The 20,908-nt window shown below is 39.6% G+C and overlaps 1 protein-coding gene across 3 annotated transcripts in view; it reads left to right on the forward strand.

Moving 5' to 3' along the window:
* The window catches only part of map3k5 (mitogen-activated protein kinase kinase kinase 5), an 86,531-nt gene that overhangs the window by 18,416 nt on the left and 47,207 nt on the right, over window positions 1-20,908 (forward strand). For all 3 annotated transcript variants that reach the window (XM_004550592.4, XM_076874049.1, XM_023152057.3), the window contains 5 exons: window positions 4,636-4,775; window positions 8,455-8,478; window positions 14,359-14,552; window positions 18,358-18,526; window positions 20,632-20,738. In XM_004550592.4, the coding sequence (XP_004550649.3) occupies window positions 4,636-4,775; window positions 8,455-8,478; window positions 14,359-14,552; window positions 18,358-18,526; window positions 20,632-20,738 (634 nt within the window). The remainder of the gene's footprint in view (window positions 1-4,635; window positions 4,776-8,454; window positions 8,479-14,358; window positions 14,553-18,357; window positions 18,527-20,631; window positions 20,739-20,908) is intronic.

A 20,908-nucleotide genomic window follows, 5' to 3' on the forward strand; every position in this document is an offset into this window, starting at 1 on the left:
TTTATTATTTATCACTTTTCAAGAACAAAATTCACAAAGTGCTTTACAATACAGAATAAGATGCAATCAGATAGTTTTTTTCACTCAAGCTTTGTTTATGTAAGCCGTGCCATGCCTTTAAGACTAATGGGCTTTTTCTAAACAAACTTTGCTTATATTAAGCTTTTTTAATTGTTGTCAAAGTTCAGAAGATTATTAGGATTTAAAGAGGTGACTGTGCTGTTAAAATGCATTCCTGTAAGACCAACAAATGTAGAGAGATATTGTGATAAAAAGGGAACGTTAACGCTTACAGGCAGTTTAAACATGGGATATTGCAGCTGTTGCATGCTTTACTTTGCTGTTCTAGCTTGTTGTGCACTTCCCAGGTTTTATGACCTGTCACATGCAGCATGACCTGCAGGGCTGGAGATCTCAAGAAGTACCTCTGTGAAGCATCAAAGCTGCAGAGCAAGAATTACCAGATGGTACTGAGGGAGATTGCTTTAACAGTTTTTTTATTTTTTTTTAAAGAAGCGAGTTCCCCAAGAAAACCTCTGCGATCCCTTTGTTTTATCTTTTACCTTCTTCTACTCTTCTTCAATCCAGTGAAGTGTTTTGTTTTTGGGTTGGGGTCTGAGAAATGACATTTTCTGTGTTGAAGAAGACGGCAGAGAGTGAGGTAGACCTCAAGTTCCAATATAAATGGTTATGGCGCTGCGTTGACATGACAGTGAGCAAGCAGTAATCAATGCCCCAACCATTTACAGGATAGTCAGTGATTGTGTTGTGTGCCTGTGGTGACTGTTACCACCCACTGTGTTCACCCCAGATCAAAATTTAGCCCAAGAATACTCCTGAACACATCCCTGCTGCGATGTTGCACGTTATCAGTATTGAATCGGTTACCAACTGAATACAAAAAATAATGTTTGCATGAGTAGACAGATTTAACCGCTCAAGCAGGACACAAACAAACAGTTGCTTTCATTTTTGGAATTTAAAATCAGAGGGTAGTTTGTAACCGCCATTATAAGCAGCTTCTAAGTAAAACCTAGAGTGCGTTCTCTATTATTAGACTAGACTGAAATAAGCACTGACAACATCATATGCTGCTAGTCAAGTGTTATAAATACAAAACATTTACGAGAATTGATTGCTCTTCCTCACTCTGTGGGCACAACAAGACTCACTTTGGCCTGTTTTTTTTTTTCCATCATATGCGAACGCCATATGCTGTTATTCATCACTTTTTAGCCCTTCTGTGTAGCAAACAGCAAACATGTTTTTTGTTCAGACCCATTTCTGTGAAACAGGTGAAATTTCCAAGCAGCGCAAAGCAAAATTATCCCACCCAAGTCACTGTTGCTTCATATTTCTGTGAGTTATATTATACTAATGCATTTTTATGGCCTGTTTGCATTAAGATCTCATTCAGATGTAATATTGATGGGAGCCTGCTGCAGTTGGAAAAACAAGACAAGCTTATGTTTTATTCAGCAGACAACCTGTGCCGTCTGGATGTTGACACTCAGCAGCACCTTGTATGCATAGTCGAGAGAAGAAGAATCTAAACAGCCGTTTATCATGTATATGCCCAGGATTGTTTGGGATTGTGTAAAAATCAGCCGTGGTGAGCAACCTATTTGTCTTGCTAACAATGAGTAAATCCAATAGACCAATATTTAATTATGTCTGAATGTTCTAAATGCTATGTGTGATAGTCGCATGAGTGCATCAGGGATGCAGAACTGACAACTGGCTGTTAATCTTAGCTAGGATTAAAGTGTACCTTCCCCGTCTGCCTCGCAAGTTAGAGAGCGAAACATGAGTTTCATTTAATCAGCGAGCAGCATCCCGATGTGAAGACGCTGCTCATCCAGAGAAGAAATCCCTCTTGAAATTCCACATCGTTGCACAGAAGCCATAGAGCTTAAAATGCTGTCCTACGGCTACGGTACTCTGATGGGATGAAAATATGAGGCTTTTTTTTCCCTGGTGTGAACGAAGGGTTTAATGATGAGAACCTTTGAGGCCAACAAGTACCTGCTTCCTGGTTGAATTTGCATGTTCTGATGATGAGTGCGAGGAGCTGCATGGCCCTGATGAAACCCCTTCAGTGCTGCAATCGGCCAATCTCTGATAGGCTTCTCTCCCAAGTGTCATGTTGGCTGCTTGATGTTTAACTGCACATTCAAATTATGAGCCTTCACTTGCTTGCTTTGAGTAATTTGCTTTGATAGATTGGGTTGTGTCAGTGGCTTTGATTGCACGCAATGCATTTTGTAAAGCTGCTTCAGCTTAACAAGCTCCATTTTCTTGTGCCATTCAGAAAACATGATGGATTTGTGCTGCCCTTCTTGGCCCAGGACGCTATCACTGTATCTCAGGAGTTTTACTTCCTGGTGAAAATAACGCTTAAAGAGAAATCATGTTGCATTTAAAAATGTTAATGCAAGAAGCTGCGATAAGAGCTTAGTTAGCTGCCAGTTATAGGTGTTACATCTTAAAAGTTGCCACTTCACTGCACATTAGCAACACTAGCTTTCATTCGGAGCCTTGTTTCTGATCATCTGCTGTGAATCACAGTTAGTTTGTAGATTGTACTCAGATTTCTGCACATCAACACATATCAACAGATTCTGGTGGAAAGACTTTTGGTATTTGAAACTTTCTGGTTTCTACTTGTAGACCACTCATAGTGTGAGCTGTATTAACCAATCCTTTTTTAATTGCATGTCTAAAATAAGGACTGGATTTGGTGAAAATCAATCAGGCGATGATTTGTAAACAATCACTGTCAGACAGAACAGGAAGTCTCAGTACGGGTGTCGGCTGGCTATACCAGCACCAAAATTGGCTGTTGCCTTTGTAATCGTTTAATTGTTCTCAGCTTTTTAACATAGTGGAGACAAAATCTTTCAAAGCATATGTATGATTTATTCTTTTTTAATTTATAGTAATGTCACCACGCTGAAAATATTTGCTTTTAATACTTAAAGAAAAGGTCAAGGCCGACTCATCATTTCTGTGATATCATTTCAGATTGTAGTCTATTCCTAAACTGTAGACTTAAAAGGAGAGCAGTCGTCTCTACAGTTGCATGGTACCTTGACTAACTGGTATCTTTCAAAAACCAGTGGAAGCATTAATAATAGCACTAATCTTTGATGTGTCATCCACTTGTCATGCTTCCTCTTCCACAACTGAGCCACCCATAATCTGACAGCATCTTGAGCTGAATGACTGAATGTGTTTGTGATTTCCTCTAGTAGTGGTCCATTAGCTTGAGCACCAGTTTGAAAATCGAATTCAAGGTCGTGATGGTGGAGGGGGGGACTATCCAAGCTTTTGAACAGACCCATTAGAGGTAAAAGATTTGACCATCAGAGTCGCACAATATCTGCTCTTCAGCTCCGTGTAATGTTTTCGTTGACACAAAAGAGTTGGAGATTTGGAGTTGATGAAAAACCAGGGTGCAGCTTTATCTCCGTAGCTCTGAGCTCTTTTGTCATAACTGGAGCATAGCCATCGGGCTGATTTGCTTTTGTTGTTATCCGTTGCTCAGGGCGACCTTGGAAACAACGTGTAGTACCACCCTACCTCGTGTGTGGGTCTGCAAAACACCATCATGTTTATTCCAAATCCTGATGAGCATGTTTAATGTTGCATGCCCACCATAACTGACAGCGTCATACAAAGATTTGTTTGCTGCAGGGGCCGACCAGTGAGTGAGAGCTTTGGTGAAAGTCCAGTGCTTACAGTTGCATAACAGCACAGCCTGTTGCACAGGACATTAACCTTAGGAACTCTTTACTAGATGACCTGCTTGCTTGAGTGGAAATATTTGCTTGACCTGTTGACCCAGATAGTATTGCTGAGTCCTACTGCAGATGGTGCATTATTGATTATTGAGTGTACTGGACAAAAAAGGAGTAAAGCTACCTTCATCTCATGGTATCTGTTTTTCAGCTTGCAGATAACTTAACACTGACATGCAAATCGGTAGCTGATAACAGCATGAATAACAGCCGTGCCGATCACTAATAACCACTGAGCTGTATCCATGTCTCTCCCAGAGCAACAGCAGACAAAGTTGGTGTTAAAGATCCCCAATGGGCAGTTTAGTTGTAGCCAAATAACATCTTAATGAGATTTATTCAGATAAGGGTCAATATTGGGGGTGGCGGGTGGATTTAGAACTGGTGGCTTGAATGGCTTTGATCAATTATCAGACAATGAGTTTTCAATCAGTTGATTTTTGAGTTGAAATTGTGACATTAGGTTACCAAACTGGTCGTGAGATTCTAATAAACATTGTTAAAATCTGTTTCACAAAGAAAATTTAAAAAAGGTTGGGGTTAAGGCATTTCTAAAAAGGTAAAGGAATGGATGGATGGGACCACATATTTGTAGCCAGATTCCAAAATGTGGTCAAAAACAGAAGAGGGAGGCTGTTACAGCAGTGAATTAACATCCTTGGTTGGGTAATGGATGTAAAAGATATTTCTGCCTGTACTATGCAACTGCATTATTACAGCTTATGATATTCTAAGAATGGTGTGTATTTACTTGTACTTGCAGAACCCAAAGAAAGCTAGTTGTGCTCCACTCCTGAACCACACTATAACACGTACACCTCTCTTTTATCATCAGACATAGCTGTGGTGGAGATGACAGATGCCTTCCGCCAGCCTTCGCTCTTCTACCACCTGGGAGTGAGAGAAAGCTTCAGCATGGCCAACAACATCATCTTGTACTGCGACACTAACTCTGATGCTCTCCAGTCTCTGCAGGTAAGCCGCCATCATGAACAGAAGCCAATATATGCTGATATATTTGTGCCTCAGAGCAGCTCAGGCTTCTTTGTTAAAAATACTCTCAGCACAGGCAGCATCACAGCTGAAAATCTAAAAATTTTATACCCTAAAAGTCAATTTCGACAATCCTTCCAAAAACCCAGTTAGCGGCCTTCTTGTTCGGTTGTTTTGAGAAATGAGATTGTGCCCTCAAACACCGTGTTGGTCTGAGTGTAGGATTTTATTCAAGGGTAGAAAATTTTGGGTAACTTTTCCAATTTTATAATAAAAACCTTGCATTTTTTATTTATTTTTAAATAGATTACTTATTTAACATTGACATTGTTAATGCAGAAAGACAGTGAGAAAGACAGGGGCAACACAAGGTGCCCAACTATCCTGCAGAATGAAGCACAGGTCCAACCAAGACATGGCGCTCATGCCAGTGACCGTTAATAGGGTATAAACACTAATGTTGTTCCTACAGTTAGCTCTGCTGCTAATTACCTCCAACAAGGAGGTTATGTTTTCGGTAGCATTTGTGTGAGTGCATGCTTGTGAGCGTGCTCAAGAAGTTTGGAATTAATTCTATTAGAACTTTGTAGGGGTGTAGAGAGGGGTCACGTTAACAATCCATTAAAATTTGGCTTACATCCACCAAGGTCTTCGAGGTCAACCTAATGATTTATTGCTCTAAAATTAAAAAGACCTTATAACTTTGGAAACTATGATACTTACAAGTGTGGTGGGTATTGCGGACACAATGCACACTTTTACACACATCACAAATTGCTGAAGATGTAGATGTGTATTACTCTGGTCATCGTGCAAAAAAGTTCATACTGCTTAAAGTCCATTTACAAAGAAAAAAAAATGACTGCATACAATATACTGTACAATTTCCATACAAAATGCCCAAAGGACGAGCTGGCCTGGAGGAGGTTGAACTGCTTCTTGTTATAAACTTGAAGTAATGGAACCAAGTGTTGATTAAAATTGCTCAAAAAATGTTGTTTGTTTGTTTTTGTGGTCTTGTTTATGATTTTTAGAAAGCCACATTGCTGCTGAGGTTTAGAGATTTATTTTTTAATATTTTTATGAGCGCCACAAAGCAACAGCAAATTCCTCAGCAACAATTTAGATAATTAAATACACTGGAAGTTTTACACTGGAAAGTGCTTGCAGGTAACAATAAAGTGCATACTACTCAATCCCTACTAGCAATATGTATTGACCAAAGCTGTGTTTATTTACCATAAATGTCAGACTACTTCAGCATGTAACAATGGTGTGAGTCTTGTAGTTTCTGTACTGCAGACAAAGGCATGGTTCAAACCGTCTGAGGCCCACGCAGAACACATTTTAAAATCGCCTGCTGTAGGCAACTTGCAGCAGAAGAACACTGACGCTTTTCTTTTAGTTAGTCTAGTGGGAGGAGTATTGTGGTGACAAGGGTCATGAGCCAGAAAACAAACTGTAGAGTCGACCCATAATGCACAGCCTGCACAGTCAGGGGAGGCGTGTCTTAAAATAAACACAACATAAAAAGCTGACATTCACAGCTGTATTATGTCTGCTTTTTATGGCAAGAAAATTGTTTCAAATGACGTTCTTTCCTGCTCCTGGTGGTATCTGGGAGGGGTTTTTTGTTCTGTGGTCTGCCATGGTGCCCACCCGTCTAGCTGGCTGTGGGTTAACTTGTTCTCACCATGCTTTGAAAGAATTCACTTAGGCAGTTTCCTCAGATCTCTATCAGGCCACCAAATTGTTTTAAAGGCAGCTTTTTTTATACTCAGTTTTTTTCTTTAAACAATGGCGATCATGAAAAAAAAATCCTAAAAAAAATCTACAGGGAGTGCAGAATTATTAGGCAAGTTGTATCTTTGAGGAATAATTTTATTATTGAACAACAACCATGTTCTCAATGAACCCAAAAAACTCATTAATATCAAAGCTGAATGCTTTTGGAAGTAGTTTTTAGTTTGTTTTTAGTTTGAGCTATTTTAGGGGGATATCTGTGTGTGCATAATTATTAGGCAACTTAACAAAAAACAAATATATACCCATTTCAATTATTTATTTTTACCAGTGAAACCAATATAACATCTCCACATTCACAAATATACATTTCTGACATTCAAAAACAAAACAAAAACAAATCAGCGACCAATATAGCCACCTTTCTTTGCAAGGACACTCAAAAGCCTGCCATCCATGGATTCTGTCAGTGTTTTGATCTGTTCACCATCAACATTGCGTGCAGCAGCAACCACAGCCTCCCAGACACTGTTCAGAGAGGTGTACTGTTTTCCCTCCTTGTAAATCTCACATTTGATGATGGACCACAGGTTCTCAATGGGGTTCAGATCAGGTGAACAAGGAGGCCATGTCATTAGTTTTTCTTCTTTTATACCCTTTCTTGCCAGCCACGCTGTGGAGTACTTGGACGTGTGTGATGGAGCATTGTCCTGCATGAAAATCATGTTTTTCTTGAAGGATGCAGACTTCTTCCTGTACCACTGCTTGAAGAAGGTGTCTTCCAGAAACTGGCAGTAGGACTGGGAGTTGAGCTTGACTCCATCCTCAACCCGAAAAGGCCCCACAAGCTCATCTTTGATGATACCAGCCCAAACCAGTACTCCACCTTCACCTTGCTGGCGTCTGAGTCGGACTGGGGCTCTCTGCCCTTTACCAATCCAGCCACGGGCCCATCCATCTGGCCCATCAAGACTCACTCTCATTTCATCAGTCCATAAAACCTTAGAAAAACCAGTCTTGAGATATTTCTTGGCCCAGTCTTGACGTTTCAGCTTGTGTGTCTTGTTCAGTGGTGGTCGTCTTTCAGCCTTTCTTACCTTGGCCATGTCTCTGAGTATTGCACACCTTGTGCTTTTGGGCACTCCAGTGATGTTGCAGCTCTGAAATATGGCCAAACTGGTGGCAAGTGGCATCTTGGCAGCTGCACGCTTGACTTTTCTCAGTTCATGGGCAGTTATTTTGCGCCTTGGTTTTTCCACACGCTTCTTGCGACCCTGTTGACTATTTTGAATGAAACGCTTGATTGTTCGATGATCACGCTTCAGAAGCTTTGCAATTTTGAGACTGCTGCATCCCTCTGCAAGATATCTCACTATTTTTGACTTTTCTGAGCCTGTCAAGTCCTTCTTTTGACCCATTTTGCCAAAGGAAAGGAAGTTGCCTAATAATTATGCACACCTGATATAGGGTGTTGATGTCATTAGACCACACCCCTTCTCATTACAGAGATGCACATCACCTAATATGCTTAATTGGTAGTAGGCTTTTGAGCCTATACAGCTTGGAGTAGGACAACATTTGCCTAATAATTCTGCACTCCCTGTATATATACTAAGTCTCAGTGTACACTTGTTGATTATGCTTCCTTTCACTGCCATATACTTCTCCATGTACAAACAAGTAATTGTTTCATCTAAAGTCATCCTATAGGTCATCACGGTTTACTAGAAATATTAATCAGCTGTTGGGAAATCAACAAATATCCACAAATACAAGTCGTCCTTACAAAGTGTTTGTAGCTCAGGTATGGTGTACTGAATTGAAGTGTCATTCAGTAACATCGTATCTAACTTAAATTGCCTCGGAGAAAATGCTAATGATGAATTTCTAAATGGATTTCTCTCTTTTCTTCTTTCAGGAGATAATTTGCCAGAAGAACACTGTAAGTACACGAGGCATTTCTTTCTTTTCCCGTTGCCTTTCACACATTACTCACTCATTGCTCACACATTACACACATTGTGTAGTGCAAAGAATATGCTTTTTACAGCGCGCAGGGAGCACAGTGTCCTGTTGCCTTATGTCTCTCTTTTCGCTATTGTAAAGGCTTTCTTTTGCACAGCCCACTTTTGTTTCGAAGCTGTGATAAATATTTGATTTCATGTAAAATGAAAACATCTTCCCTTCCACTTTCAAGATGTACGTCTCAGACAACAGCTGCTTTGAGAGTTACAGTGACTGCAGTGCCACAATCTGCATAAAAAGGCACAAGCATTTTGAGAATTTGACTTGCAAAAAGTGCAGTATTCAAATAAGGTGCTGCCTTAAAGCTAAGGAAATCCTGTCCTTTGCATATCATACTGTAGTTCCTAAAATTAGTAGATCAATATAGAGTCACCCACTGTACCATATGTTTTAAGTAAAGCCTTTTTAGCAGACATGCAAAGATTGTTGTTTTTGTTTTTGAAGTTTCTCTGCAGACCCATGAGCCTTGTTACAATGTATTAATATGTACAACTTTTCTTGTCTTATCAACCACTGAATGTGCTTTCGCAGCACAGATAAGCTGCAAAATCTCTTATTTCAGAGACCAAAGGTAAAGAATGTTTGTCATCTTAAAAATGATGAACTGATTCGGATTGACTTACATTTCTAAATTGCGCGCTAATTGTGTCAATAACACAGATGCGGTCGGTAGTCCATGTTCAGCAGTCAGATAAAAGGCTCTCCTAAGTGGCTTTCACAGTGAAAGGAGAGCTACATGAAATGTACTGTTCTCTGACACTGACTCGTACCAAGAGGAGAGCTGATTATCACTCACAGTATGGGAGTGTGAGCTTACTGATCTCCCTTATGTGTACTTACTGTCTTTGTTCTTTCTCTTTCCTGCTTGTATTAATGCACTTAAATGCACTCTGCACCAGTGCACAGGCTCTTAACTAGCCATCTGTGCAGGTAAAAGTGCATTTAAATTGCAATACTGGACTTTTTGATCATTCTTTCCCTTCAATTTAATGTTATTACAGATGTTTTTTCCCCCTGCAAACACCATAATTAATAGCAATTTTATGTCTTCCTTATTCTCTTTCATTCCCAAAAAGTTCCAGACTTTCAGCCAAGACTTTGTTAACATATCCACATGGCATTTCTTTCTATGATATAAGGAATATAATGATCTAAGCAAACACTCAGCATTGCCACCTTGGAACTGCAGTGAACTAATGATTCAAACGCAAGTATTTAAATAACCAGGGCTGCATGTGAAACATAACAAACCATTCCTTTCAACTTGTTTATCCATTCTTTGTTTATCTGATGAACCGGGTTTATTCAACATGTTGCTAATAATAAGCTGTTTGTTAATCTAGTGAAACCGAAGGCTCACAAACGAACCGAGTGAGGTTCCATGTGCTGTACCTTCCTGATTCTTCTGTATGACAATCATGAACTTGTTAGCTACGGCTATCACAGCATCAGATTTTTGCTTCATTTTTTTATTTTTGAAAGAATTCAAAGAAAAAGAATAATTACACATCCATTCATCCATCTATTTTCCTCCACCAAACCAGTTTAGGGTCACATGGCCTGGAGCCTAATCTGGCTGTCAGGGGTGGACAGCTCACCAGTGTATTGCAGGGCTGATACTGAGAGACAGACAGCCATTCACACTCTGATTCACACATACAAGCAGTTTAGGATTAAGTCCAAAGCATGTCTTTGGACGGCGATAGAAAGCCAGAGTACCTAGGGAGAACCCCACAGACACAGAGAGAACATGCGTCACCGAGCTGCCCAGTGACCTCATTATAGAGCGCCGTTATCATTTACTTAAAGTCTTAGAAGCTATCTGATGAAACGCCAGTAGCCCCTCTGTTTTTAGTCTTCTCAATTGCCCGAGGGAAGTATCACGGTTTTTACCTGCTGTATTCGCCCCTTTGTTTATCTGCTACTCTTTAACCCAGTAGTTATCTGGTGTTGTGTACAGTGTAAAAAGAACTTTGACTGGAAACAGCTGCTTGTTAAGCCGAAAAACAATACAGTGGTGAGAGCGAATGCAAGCATTGTAACAGTAACACTCACCTGGAGTTAGCAGAAGCAGTTCAAACTTCCCTAAACCCAAGAAGATCTTTGGTTTAAGGTCCTGATTGCATATATTGTTATTGTTTAGGAAGCAGAAGGTTGATCTTCCCTCTGTAGTGCTGCAAATACATTTCTTTTTTTTTGTGACTGCTTTAAAATACACTCTGCAGCTGCAGATATGTCTGATTATTCTCATCAGAGAAAAGCATGTGCTCCTACTTGTCTGTAACTGTGTGTGTAGCTCACTACCATTATAACTGAAATCCAGGTAATTAGCTTCATTGTGTATGTTCAATTAAAATAAAAATGGTAAATGGCCTGTATTTATATAGCGCTTTACTAGTCCCTAAGGACCCCAAAGCGCTTTACATATCCAGTCATCCACCCATTCACACACTGGTGATGGCAAGCTACATTGTAGCCACAGCCACCCTGGGGCGCACTGACAGAGGTGAGGCTGCCGGACACTGGCGCCACCGGCCACCACCAGTAGGCAATGGGTGAAGTGTCTTGCCCAAGGATACAATGACCGAGATTGTCGGAGCCGGGGCTCGAACCGGCAACCTTCCGATTACAAGACGAATGCCCAACTCTTGAGCCACGATCGCCCCATGACTGTAATTACATACACAAATGTCCCTCTGTGTCACTACACTTTCATTTACTTTCCCCACTTATTTCTATCTGCATTTGCTGCCCATAGGAGCATAGGCGTGTGTGTCGATTACCCTGTTTCGACTCAGTTTTTAACTGTATCTCTGGCTATTGGATCAGAGTGGGACAGCCCATTTACAACTTCGCCAGATATCTTAGCATCATCAAGATTTGGTTGAAAAGTGAAACGTGAAAAGATGTTCTGTCAGGTCGTTGAAAGCTTACAAACGACCTGCAAACAGAAACTTCTTCTTATGAGGCAGCAGTGCTAACCACAGCACCACGGTGACCTGCCAGAATCTGGGAACAGTGGTTTCAACTTTCTGGAAGCTCACACAAACAAATGTTTGCATCATTGCAACCATTTCCCATCTAAATTAAATATCAATATAATTTTTAAAGACATTGATTTGAATTTTTGAAACAATTCTTACTTTTAATGTCTGCTTAACATTAAGACATTATTCAGACTGAAAGTGCATTGATTGTTGGTTAAATTAGGTAGTACTTGGTTCACATTGCAATGGGATTTGACTAGACTGACCAGATGGCTGGTTTTAACCCACAAAACAACATCCATGGAGACTGTTGACTGGAGTGAATGGTTGTTTACACATGTGTCTCCAAGATATTCTCCTATATTCATGTTCAGTTATTGATTATCATTTACAACAAAGGTTAAAAGCTAGGTCTGTTGCCAGCAAGGCTCCATATTTTTTAGCAAAATGCTTCATGAGCTGCAGGCAAGAATGGACACCGTGACATGTTATCTTTTGTCCTGCTTAGGAATAGTTCAGGACAAATTATGATTTACATTTAAAAGCATACAGAGACCAAATGTGCCCCGCAACACCTCAGGAGCAATGCAGGTTGTGTTTAGTGCTTTAGTCCACTTGTCCAAAACACATTTTAAAGGAGTGTAAACAGGCTCTGTGAAGGTGAGTGAGTAGGCTGCTCGAGAACATTGATGCTGAAAGTGAAGATGAGCAGATGGATCTTTGGCAAGACTGACTAAACAGATGACTCACTCTGTAAATACCTGGCTTATTCTTTGGATTCATCAGCCAGAGTTGTCACATGTGTATCAGCTCGGAAACCTGCTACCTGTAAAGAACTACTGGAGGTTAGCTTCAAATAACCCGCAGCTGCTGCCGCACTGAAATATGCATCAGCGTGTGAAAACAAATCTGTCATGTGAGCCCCATGACAGCATGAATCGCACAAAGAAGCTAAATATAGCATCAGCATTTTGCAACCTGTCTGGTTACACGTAAAAGAAATAGGGGTCACAGTCTTTTTTTTTGTTTTGAAAGGCGCACACTGCCGCTGCAGTTACTGGTGATGTCATGAACCACAGTTGTACAGGAGGAAGTAGTTATCTTCGGTTGGCTTTCATTGCTTCAATGCCACATGTTCCTCTTACTTCCTTTTTTTTGGCACTGAAAGCAGCAGCAGCAGTGTACTTTCGAGGTTGCTGAAAAACCGAGAGCATGATAGATTATTAAAGTCATCAGGATGCAGCTGGGTTGCAGCCCAACCGCCTTCAGATGCTCGTGTTGTTTCACCACATATCTCACACTCTGAGAATAGCTCTTCTTGACAGGACTTGTGCTGTTTCTTGAGGATATTAATTGTGGATTTCCTGCCTCTTTCTCGCTCTTTCTCTCTCCTCTGTCTGTAGACACCGCACGCATGTGTTTCGTCTTTGTTTATTCAGCAGTGGTGGGCCACCGCGACAGAAACATCAAGAATGCGGTGTAAATAATGTCAAGTTAAAAAAGCAAATACAGATACACAATAACGGCTGTCGAGTATTAAAGCTAAGTGAATAAAGAAAAAGGCCTTAAATGCTACTAGTGCGGCCAAACCTGAAACAGACTTGAAACACAATTACTCCATAATGGCACAGCTGGAGCAAAGAACAGTGTAGAGCTTTGCAGCAGGTGAGCAGGGAGACTTCAGCTGCTGCTGCTGCTCGATTTTTCTTGTGCACTAGGCTGCTTGAGCGAGTGACATTTGAAAATGAGGTGCTGTAAGTGTTTGTGGTTATAAGACAGCACCTCCTAATGAAGCTGTTGCATATCTCACCTTCCTCTGCTGACTGTTTAGACTAGTTCACTGAAGACAGTGCTACATAAACACTATTGTGTGAATAGGGAGATCGGAGATTAAGGTTCATGTAATTACCCGAAACCATTTCAAATAGGGGAAATTACTGCAGACTTCCCCCCCAGGCAATCTGCTTCCTCCCTATACAATGTAATGTTTCATTGCACAGGTCACTGAAATCATCCGGAAGTTGAGTTTATTGAACAATTTCGATACGTTAGTTTTTAAATGAAGCTATATATTCTGATAGATAGTAAACCTCATTTACTATCTTTTTTGTACACTTTAGTAAAGCTAAGGTTTGAGACTTTAGCGCCCAGCTCCTATTTTGCATAAATGCGACAAAACGGATAGAAAGAACAAAGTTGAAGATGGTTTTATTGTTTATTATTTATTATTACAGTTTATGCAAAGATGTTATAATAAACATTAAAAATCTGATGCTGTATCTACACATAGTTTAGTATAAATTTAACATTATAGTCTGTAAATGTTACAAATATAGTTGCATACATATAGTTTCATATAATGGCAGCACAGTGGTTAGCATTGTTGCCTCACAGCAAGAAGGTTTTGGGTTGAATCCAGGGTCTACCCCTACCTCCTTCTCCATGGCATCTGGGATAAGCTCAAGCATCCCCCGTTCCCATGACCCTGAATTGGATAAGGAGAAGAAAATGGATTGATTTATAGTTTCATATATTGTCATAAAGCTACTAAGCCTAACTTATCGAAATAGATGTTTGTTTGCAGAAACTTTACCTTGAGTGCTCACATCAGTCTTTTAAATTGGTGAAAAGTAAATTAAAAGTAAATTATAGATATAATTTAAAAGACTACTGAGTATGGTTTATGATTTAAAAAAAAAAACAATACACATATTTTGGGCAAATATTACAATTTCATACAAAAAGAAATTTCACAGATGTTTAAATGTGCTGATATCTGATATCCAGAACTTTGTTTCCTCTCTTAACAGACATGCTCAGCTAACTACACCTTCATCCCGTACATGGTGACACCTCAGAATAAGGTGTACTGCTGTGAGGGCAGCCTGATGAAGGGCCTGACCGAGCTGATGCAGCCCAGCTTCGAGATGCTGCTGGGTCCCATCTGCATGCCTCTGCTGGACCGCTTCATCCAGCTCCTCAAAGTGTCGCAAGCCAACTCCCAGTAAGTATATTTTGCTTATTTATATCCGCTTTATATCTGACAGCTGTAATAGAAATATAAACTGTATTAAGTGAAATTAAACTTCCTATTGAGGCAATCCAGAAATTTCAGCAATAATAGCGTACAAGCGGGGATGCTAAACAATAGAAACACCCGGGTTATGACGTCAGTAATGCTCTACAAAGGACTAATGATAAAAGCTAGATTTTCCTGCACAGCAAACACAGAAATACTGTGATAGCTGTGTTAGGCCTAGTTAAGACATTGCTTATGACCTAAAAATGCAGCTTCTGAAAGTACTGCACTGGTGCCGACTGGGACAAGTTTGCTACTCCTTTGGTGCAAACTCAGGTGCAAACAAGCGTGCAATAGCCGATTTGTTTGCACCTGAGTTTGCAAAATCGACTGCCTGTCATTTTGAAATATTGTTGGGGGGTTTTTGTGTGTCAGTGCATGACTGTGGTGCAGCAGTGGTGTGGTAGGGGGCAATAACCTGTTTTTTTTTTTTCTTCATTATTTATGAGCCGTAAAAATGAGCAACACAAAGATAAAACTCTTGTTCCAGAAAGGTTGCACCAGCCATGGTGGATTCTCATAAAATATATGTCCAAAAATATAACATGACATAAAATAGTATCAGTACTTTTACAAAGATTTGACACGCGTTTTGACTTTTGAACAGACTCTTTGGTCCATAGTTTTCTATGCATGCTTGCTTTAACCCTTAACGAATGAGTCTGTTTTCCATGGAATATAAATCTTCTGCTACATGTCCAGCCGCTGAGCTGTCCTTGGAGGATTACGTTTTAGCCAGTTTCTTGTTATGACCTTTTTACATGTACTGGTCAAAACTTTGAACACATATATTCCCTCGCTTCGTATCATGCCACTGGGCATTTATACAGATTTTATTATGCTGAAATGGGTAACATATACTATATTAATTTACATATTTGGCACCGTCGGTTCTTCATGAAAAGATTCTCGATGTCTCTTCCAGGTCTCTCAACTACACCAGATTTATGCAGTATAAACAATAATTACATCATTAAAACAACTTTTAGAGGAAAATGCAGGTGAAATTGCAGTGTCAGTACTAACAGCCTGCTTATTTGCACAATATGGCAGATATTGTGGCAGATTTTACACAGAATTGTTACAGAGTAATTTGTCTGTTGTTACAGTATACAGAAATTAATCTATAATTTGCAAATTGGACAGTAGTTTAATCTAAGATTAACAACAAGAGCTTTGCTAGAAGTGACATTAACAGCATGCTGTGTGGAATAACAATCTGAAGTTAGCTGTTAGGACATGTTTCATCAGAGTGTGCACAGTTTTTCAGCTAGGCTAAATGCAATACAGCAAATATAGTTTCTGCTTTAGCTTTAGCTATTTCTGTATTTACTTTGCTTCCTGTAACAATTTTCCTTTTTGTTTTTGTAAAAATTCAAAGTTTCTGTTTTGTAAACTCTACACATTGAAACAGAAGAGATTTGAACCTTAATGCATTTTGGCTTTGCTGAGACAAATAGTCTTAGTGAACGTATTGAGAGCTTTATATTTAGGTTGTCTAGTGTTACTAAATGAAGGACATACTGACAGTACAGCAATGGGTTTGAGAAAAAGGAAGCAAAAGAGAAAGAAAATCTATTTAAAGCTCCTGACAAGATGATCCTCTGAAAGCACTGTAAGATCACTATTGTTTATCACAGAGTCATATTATGCATGGGAAATGCCCACAATATGACTCTGTGATATGTTTTCATAATGGTAAGCAGTGCCCAAATGATTGCTTCATTACATAAATTACATTATACTGTATGCAACTTAAGGTGAACATTCACAAATAGGAAGGAGCTGTTGTAGCATTACCATTTTTAGCATTTTAACATTATGTTTATATTTGAGCAGCTCTGTTAGAAGTTTTTCAACACACCAGGCATTTATTTTATTATCCCACTCATCCTATTTTTACTTGTTCTAATTGTTTTTGTGCGTGGATCCTTCAGCCTTACTTACGTGGTAATTTACATTTTGAAACCAGAGAAGAAGAAAAAAACACATTTGTTTGGCTCAGTTGCTGGGGTAATATTTTAGGCCTTCTTGCCAATAGGCGATACAGCAGCCAGTCATTTCTAGTCCATCTCCAGGAATAGTGACTCAGGTTTTACAGGCAGAAAAGAAAATCATGTAGATTGATGAAGGCTGTGTCTCCTGGAGATAGGCATAAAGGAAAGTATGAAGATCCTACAGTTGTAATTCAGTGTTTGCACTATATTGTTTTTGGTGTATATTGAAGTCGAGACCATGTTTTGAAGTCTCAAGAAGACAGATAAGCTTACTGAATTACAAGAGCCGTCTCACATGAAGCAAATATATGTATTTATGTCTTTAAAATTGCTCCTTCCAGCAAGGACACACCCAACTGATCATCTGCAGCAGATCATAATATGCGAATACATGATTTGTTATTCATATTTTATGAAAAACAACCTAAACAGGAAAATATTAGCCGGCCTGTTCATATTAAACACATTTACTATTTAATAACAGAGCTTGTATTGGGTTATTATTTATGCTTTAATCACTCCCTGCAAGCAGGGTTGACCCCCAGGATTGGCTCGGGGTTATGGCAGCAAATCCTTGTCACTGCATGGGTCTTTTCAAAATTGTGTATAAGGCTTAATTATGTGAATAGAGAGTGTAGACTGTGTCATTATTTGGCATTTAGGTCTTAATATTATCATTTTAAGCTAGAGTACACTACGTTCAGCATACAAGAGGCTGGGGAGTGACAATAATCTGCATCAGTCTTTTGAGTTTTAATGCCAGTACACATGGTTTTTCCACAATCAAAATGAGACGATTATGAGAAGGTTATCCTTTGCAAACTGCTGATTAAACAGCCAAAGAAATTCAGCATTAAAAAAGACACAATTTGCAACTGGAAAATACTAATTAACTGAATTTAGATGGTCCAAATTCACAGGATTTCTGAAGGTTTTCAGTTTTGCGGTTTTAAAGGTGAAAATCTAAAAGATCCCACAGACAGGCTTTTGCTAACCCATATGGAAAAGGTAAATATAAATCTTATAAAGTTTGTATCTGTCTTGTGTGAAACTTGTATGAAAAGCATACAAGAGTGAAAACATATATAAGATCCTTTGAAAAATTCTATAAATGAAACTTGTATGTTTTGGATACTTATTAAAACAATATATGAAAGTAATGAGAAAGTGGCCACTTTCATGAGTAAATCATTTAAGCCTTATATGATTCACTATATGAAGTAGGCCACATCTTATGCAAGTCTTTTACACGTTTTTACTATTTCGTTTCCATATGGGAAGCACCTGAACCGCCTCACGTATTTTAATATTCTTTTGCTCATCCCTTAGTGTTTTTTCAAGAACAACTAAGAGCTTAAGAATATGGTTGCTGGTAGTAATTCTGCTTTAAGCTAATTAACTGTCTTAATTGTCTGCTCTGCTTTTAAATCCATCAAACTAATATCTGAAGTTATCAGGTTTATTGGTCCCTTCATCTGTCAGTGAATAATTTATGACTTATATGAGATGAAAATAGCTCGTGTCTCACTGGGGAATGATCTGAAATTATGCAAAACAGTGTGAGAATGCAGGGAAAGAAGTAAGTCCAATTGTGTTAGAGTTGAAGGAGCAGATCCTAAAGTATGCAAAACATTTTTTTGCTAAATTTTTGTATTGCTATTTGTCGATCATATACATGCAAGCCAATCTTCTCCTTCTATAAATGCATGTTTGTTTGTATTCGTGTCTTCCAGCCAGTATTTCCGTGAGACGATTCTGAATGAGATCCGTAGAGCCCGGGAGCTTTACACTGGCTTGGAACTGGCTGCAGAGCTGAGCCGAATCCAGCAGCGGCTGGACAACGTGGAGTGCCTTTCAGTTGATGTCGTCATCAATTTGCTGCTTACGTACAGGGACATCCAGGTACATCTGTCGGGTGTGGACTTCCTGAACACCGACATATTGCTGTCATTTGTCAAATTATGTGTATTGCCTTTGGGTATTTCAACCAGAGGGGCTGTGGTTCAGTGGTCCTTGTTTATCATGTACTGGGTCTTGGTGCACCCCCCCTCCCTTTTTGTTCCATGTCTGAAATGAGTTATTTCAGCTTCTCCTCCTTTAGGCCACTTTTATTCTCATTGGCTGCCCCTCATAAACACACAGTGCAAGCCAAAGCTGTGTGCCTGAGATAAGGACTTCAGTTATCTTTAATCTGAACATCCATCTGTGCTACAACATCAAAAATCATAAAAAAAAATATTCATGATAGGTCGATTTTGATAAGGCAGCAGTCTTAAAAATAAACTTTGGCTATGTATTTGTTTAGTTTCAGTTAAATGATTTATTATTCTATGTAACAATCTCAAAAATACTGAAAAATACCCGTCACATTTCCTGGACAGGTTCCTAGGAAAGTTGATGTCTTGTTTTCTTTGGAACAAACATTCAAAAGTACAAAATGTTCAGTTCAGCCAGAACCAGTATAGTCACGAGAAGGTTGTTATTTTCAATTTGCCGTAATCTTTGCTGGCATGGCTCTGTTTTGGGACTTCCCTTCATCGTGCATACTTGGAATGCAAAGGGCAAGGAGAGCAACAGCAAGACTTCCAGCACACAGCAGAGCAGAGCAGGTGTCAGTGACAACAATCCCTAACACTGATTAGGCAGGAAACAGCATGAAATGAGAGGCTGTGGTGGAGATGGCTCACACTGCTGCTTGTCGAAACTGTAACTGTGGGCGGGCTAAACAGCTTAAATGGCACGCCCTATATGAGATTAGAGAATTGCATATTGCAAAATGTACAGCTGAACCATCAGCTGATTTTCCTTGGCAGCGTCTAAGCATGACCTCATGGCAGTGAATACTAAGCTAGATTTTTCAACTACAATAAACTGGAAAAAATGAGCAAATGCCTACAGATAACAATTAACTTCAATTGACTTTTTAATGTATTGATTTATTAATTGCTACTACATTTTCTGATAACCAATTTCCTAAAATTTGTGATTGTAATTATGTTATAAAATTACCAAAAATGGGAACAAATAGTTACTATTTAATACTAACAAAACAAAAACTCAACGTGGTAATTTCACCACGCCTTTACTTTGAAAAGGGCATGCCAAAAAGTTTCTCCATAAACGTTCAGGCATTTAGCTAATCACCCACAACCTTATCAAGTTTAAACCAGCTGTCAACTCCGATGCACTGAATGTGCGTGCTGATGTCCCTGACCTTGAAAAAGAAACTACTGTACACATCTGCTGTACAAATTTAAGCAAGGTTACTGAATCAGCTTCAATCTATCTCCACCATCCCTTTACCAGTGCCACTTTCTCAAAGCGGGGCCATTTGCAGACTGCCTGTAGAGTGCTCTAGGCGAAGCGTTTGGTCTGTTCGTCTTAAACGCTCTGCTCTTTCTCCTCTTTAGTCTCCGCATTGCCATGGCTTTCTCTGTCCAGATCGTCCCACTCACCATAGGCAGTGCACAGTCTAATGAATCATTAATTAGAACAATAAGCATTGAGGATGTGCTGAATTATTCAAAGTGCTTTGGCTTTGGTGACTACAAGAAACAAAAATCTGATGAAGAGGCAGCTCAATTATTGAAGTGCTTTTTGTGATACACAGACAGTTGAGTCTCAGAAATAATAAATAAAAGGACATCAGAAACTCTCCCTTGAGGATCAAAGCAGCAAGTAAATACACTGATGAGTCAGAGTGTGTGTTTGGAGGGCACTGGAACCGAGGTACATGGGCACTAGTCCCACAGTGCTCAGCAGTGACCGGTGGTGTTCCTACAAGATCGTATTTAACTTGCTCCTTACACTGACTTTGGTGCACTTAATGTTATCTTCTGTGACTTCTGAAAGCCTTTCTGCCAGGTAGCGCTGAAGGCAAATGTCTTCCTCCTTTCTTTTTCTTTTCCTTAACTTGCAAAGCTGTGACATCACAAGAGTGTCATTGATGTCAGATACACCAGTGACAGGAGGAACAGCTCAATAGCCGATCTTTTCTTACCTTCTAGGATTATGAGTCCATCGTGAAGCTGGTAGAGACTCTGGAGAAGCTTCCGACCTTTGACCCCATGGCTCATCCACATGTGAAGTTCCACTACGCGTTTGCTCTGAATCGGTAAGGCAACAAGCATACGTGTCATAGAGATCCACAGTGTAAACCTGTACCACCAACCTGCATAGAATAGAATAGAATAAAATTCAATTGTATTGTCATTGCACATGTCACAGGTACAAGGCAACGAAATGCAGATGCATCCATCCAGAAGTGCTTTAGCCATGATATAG

Source organism: Maylandia zebra, linkage group LG15, assembly GCF_041146795.1.
Source record: "Maylandia zebra isolate NMK-2024a linkage group LG15, Mzebra_GT3a, whole genome shotgun sequence".
NCBI classification, from domain to species: Eukaryota; Metazoa; Chordata; class Actinopteri; order Cichliformes; family Cichlidae; genus Maylandia; species Maylandia zebra.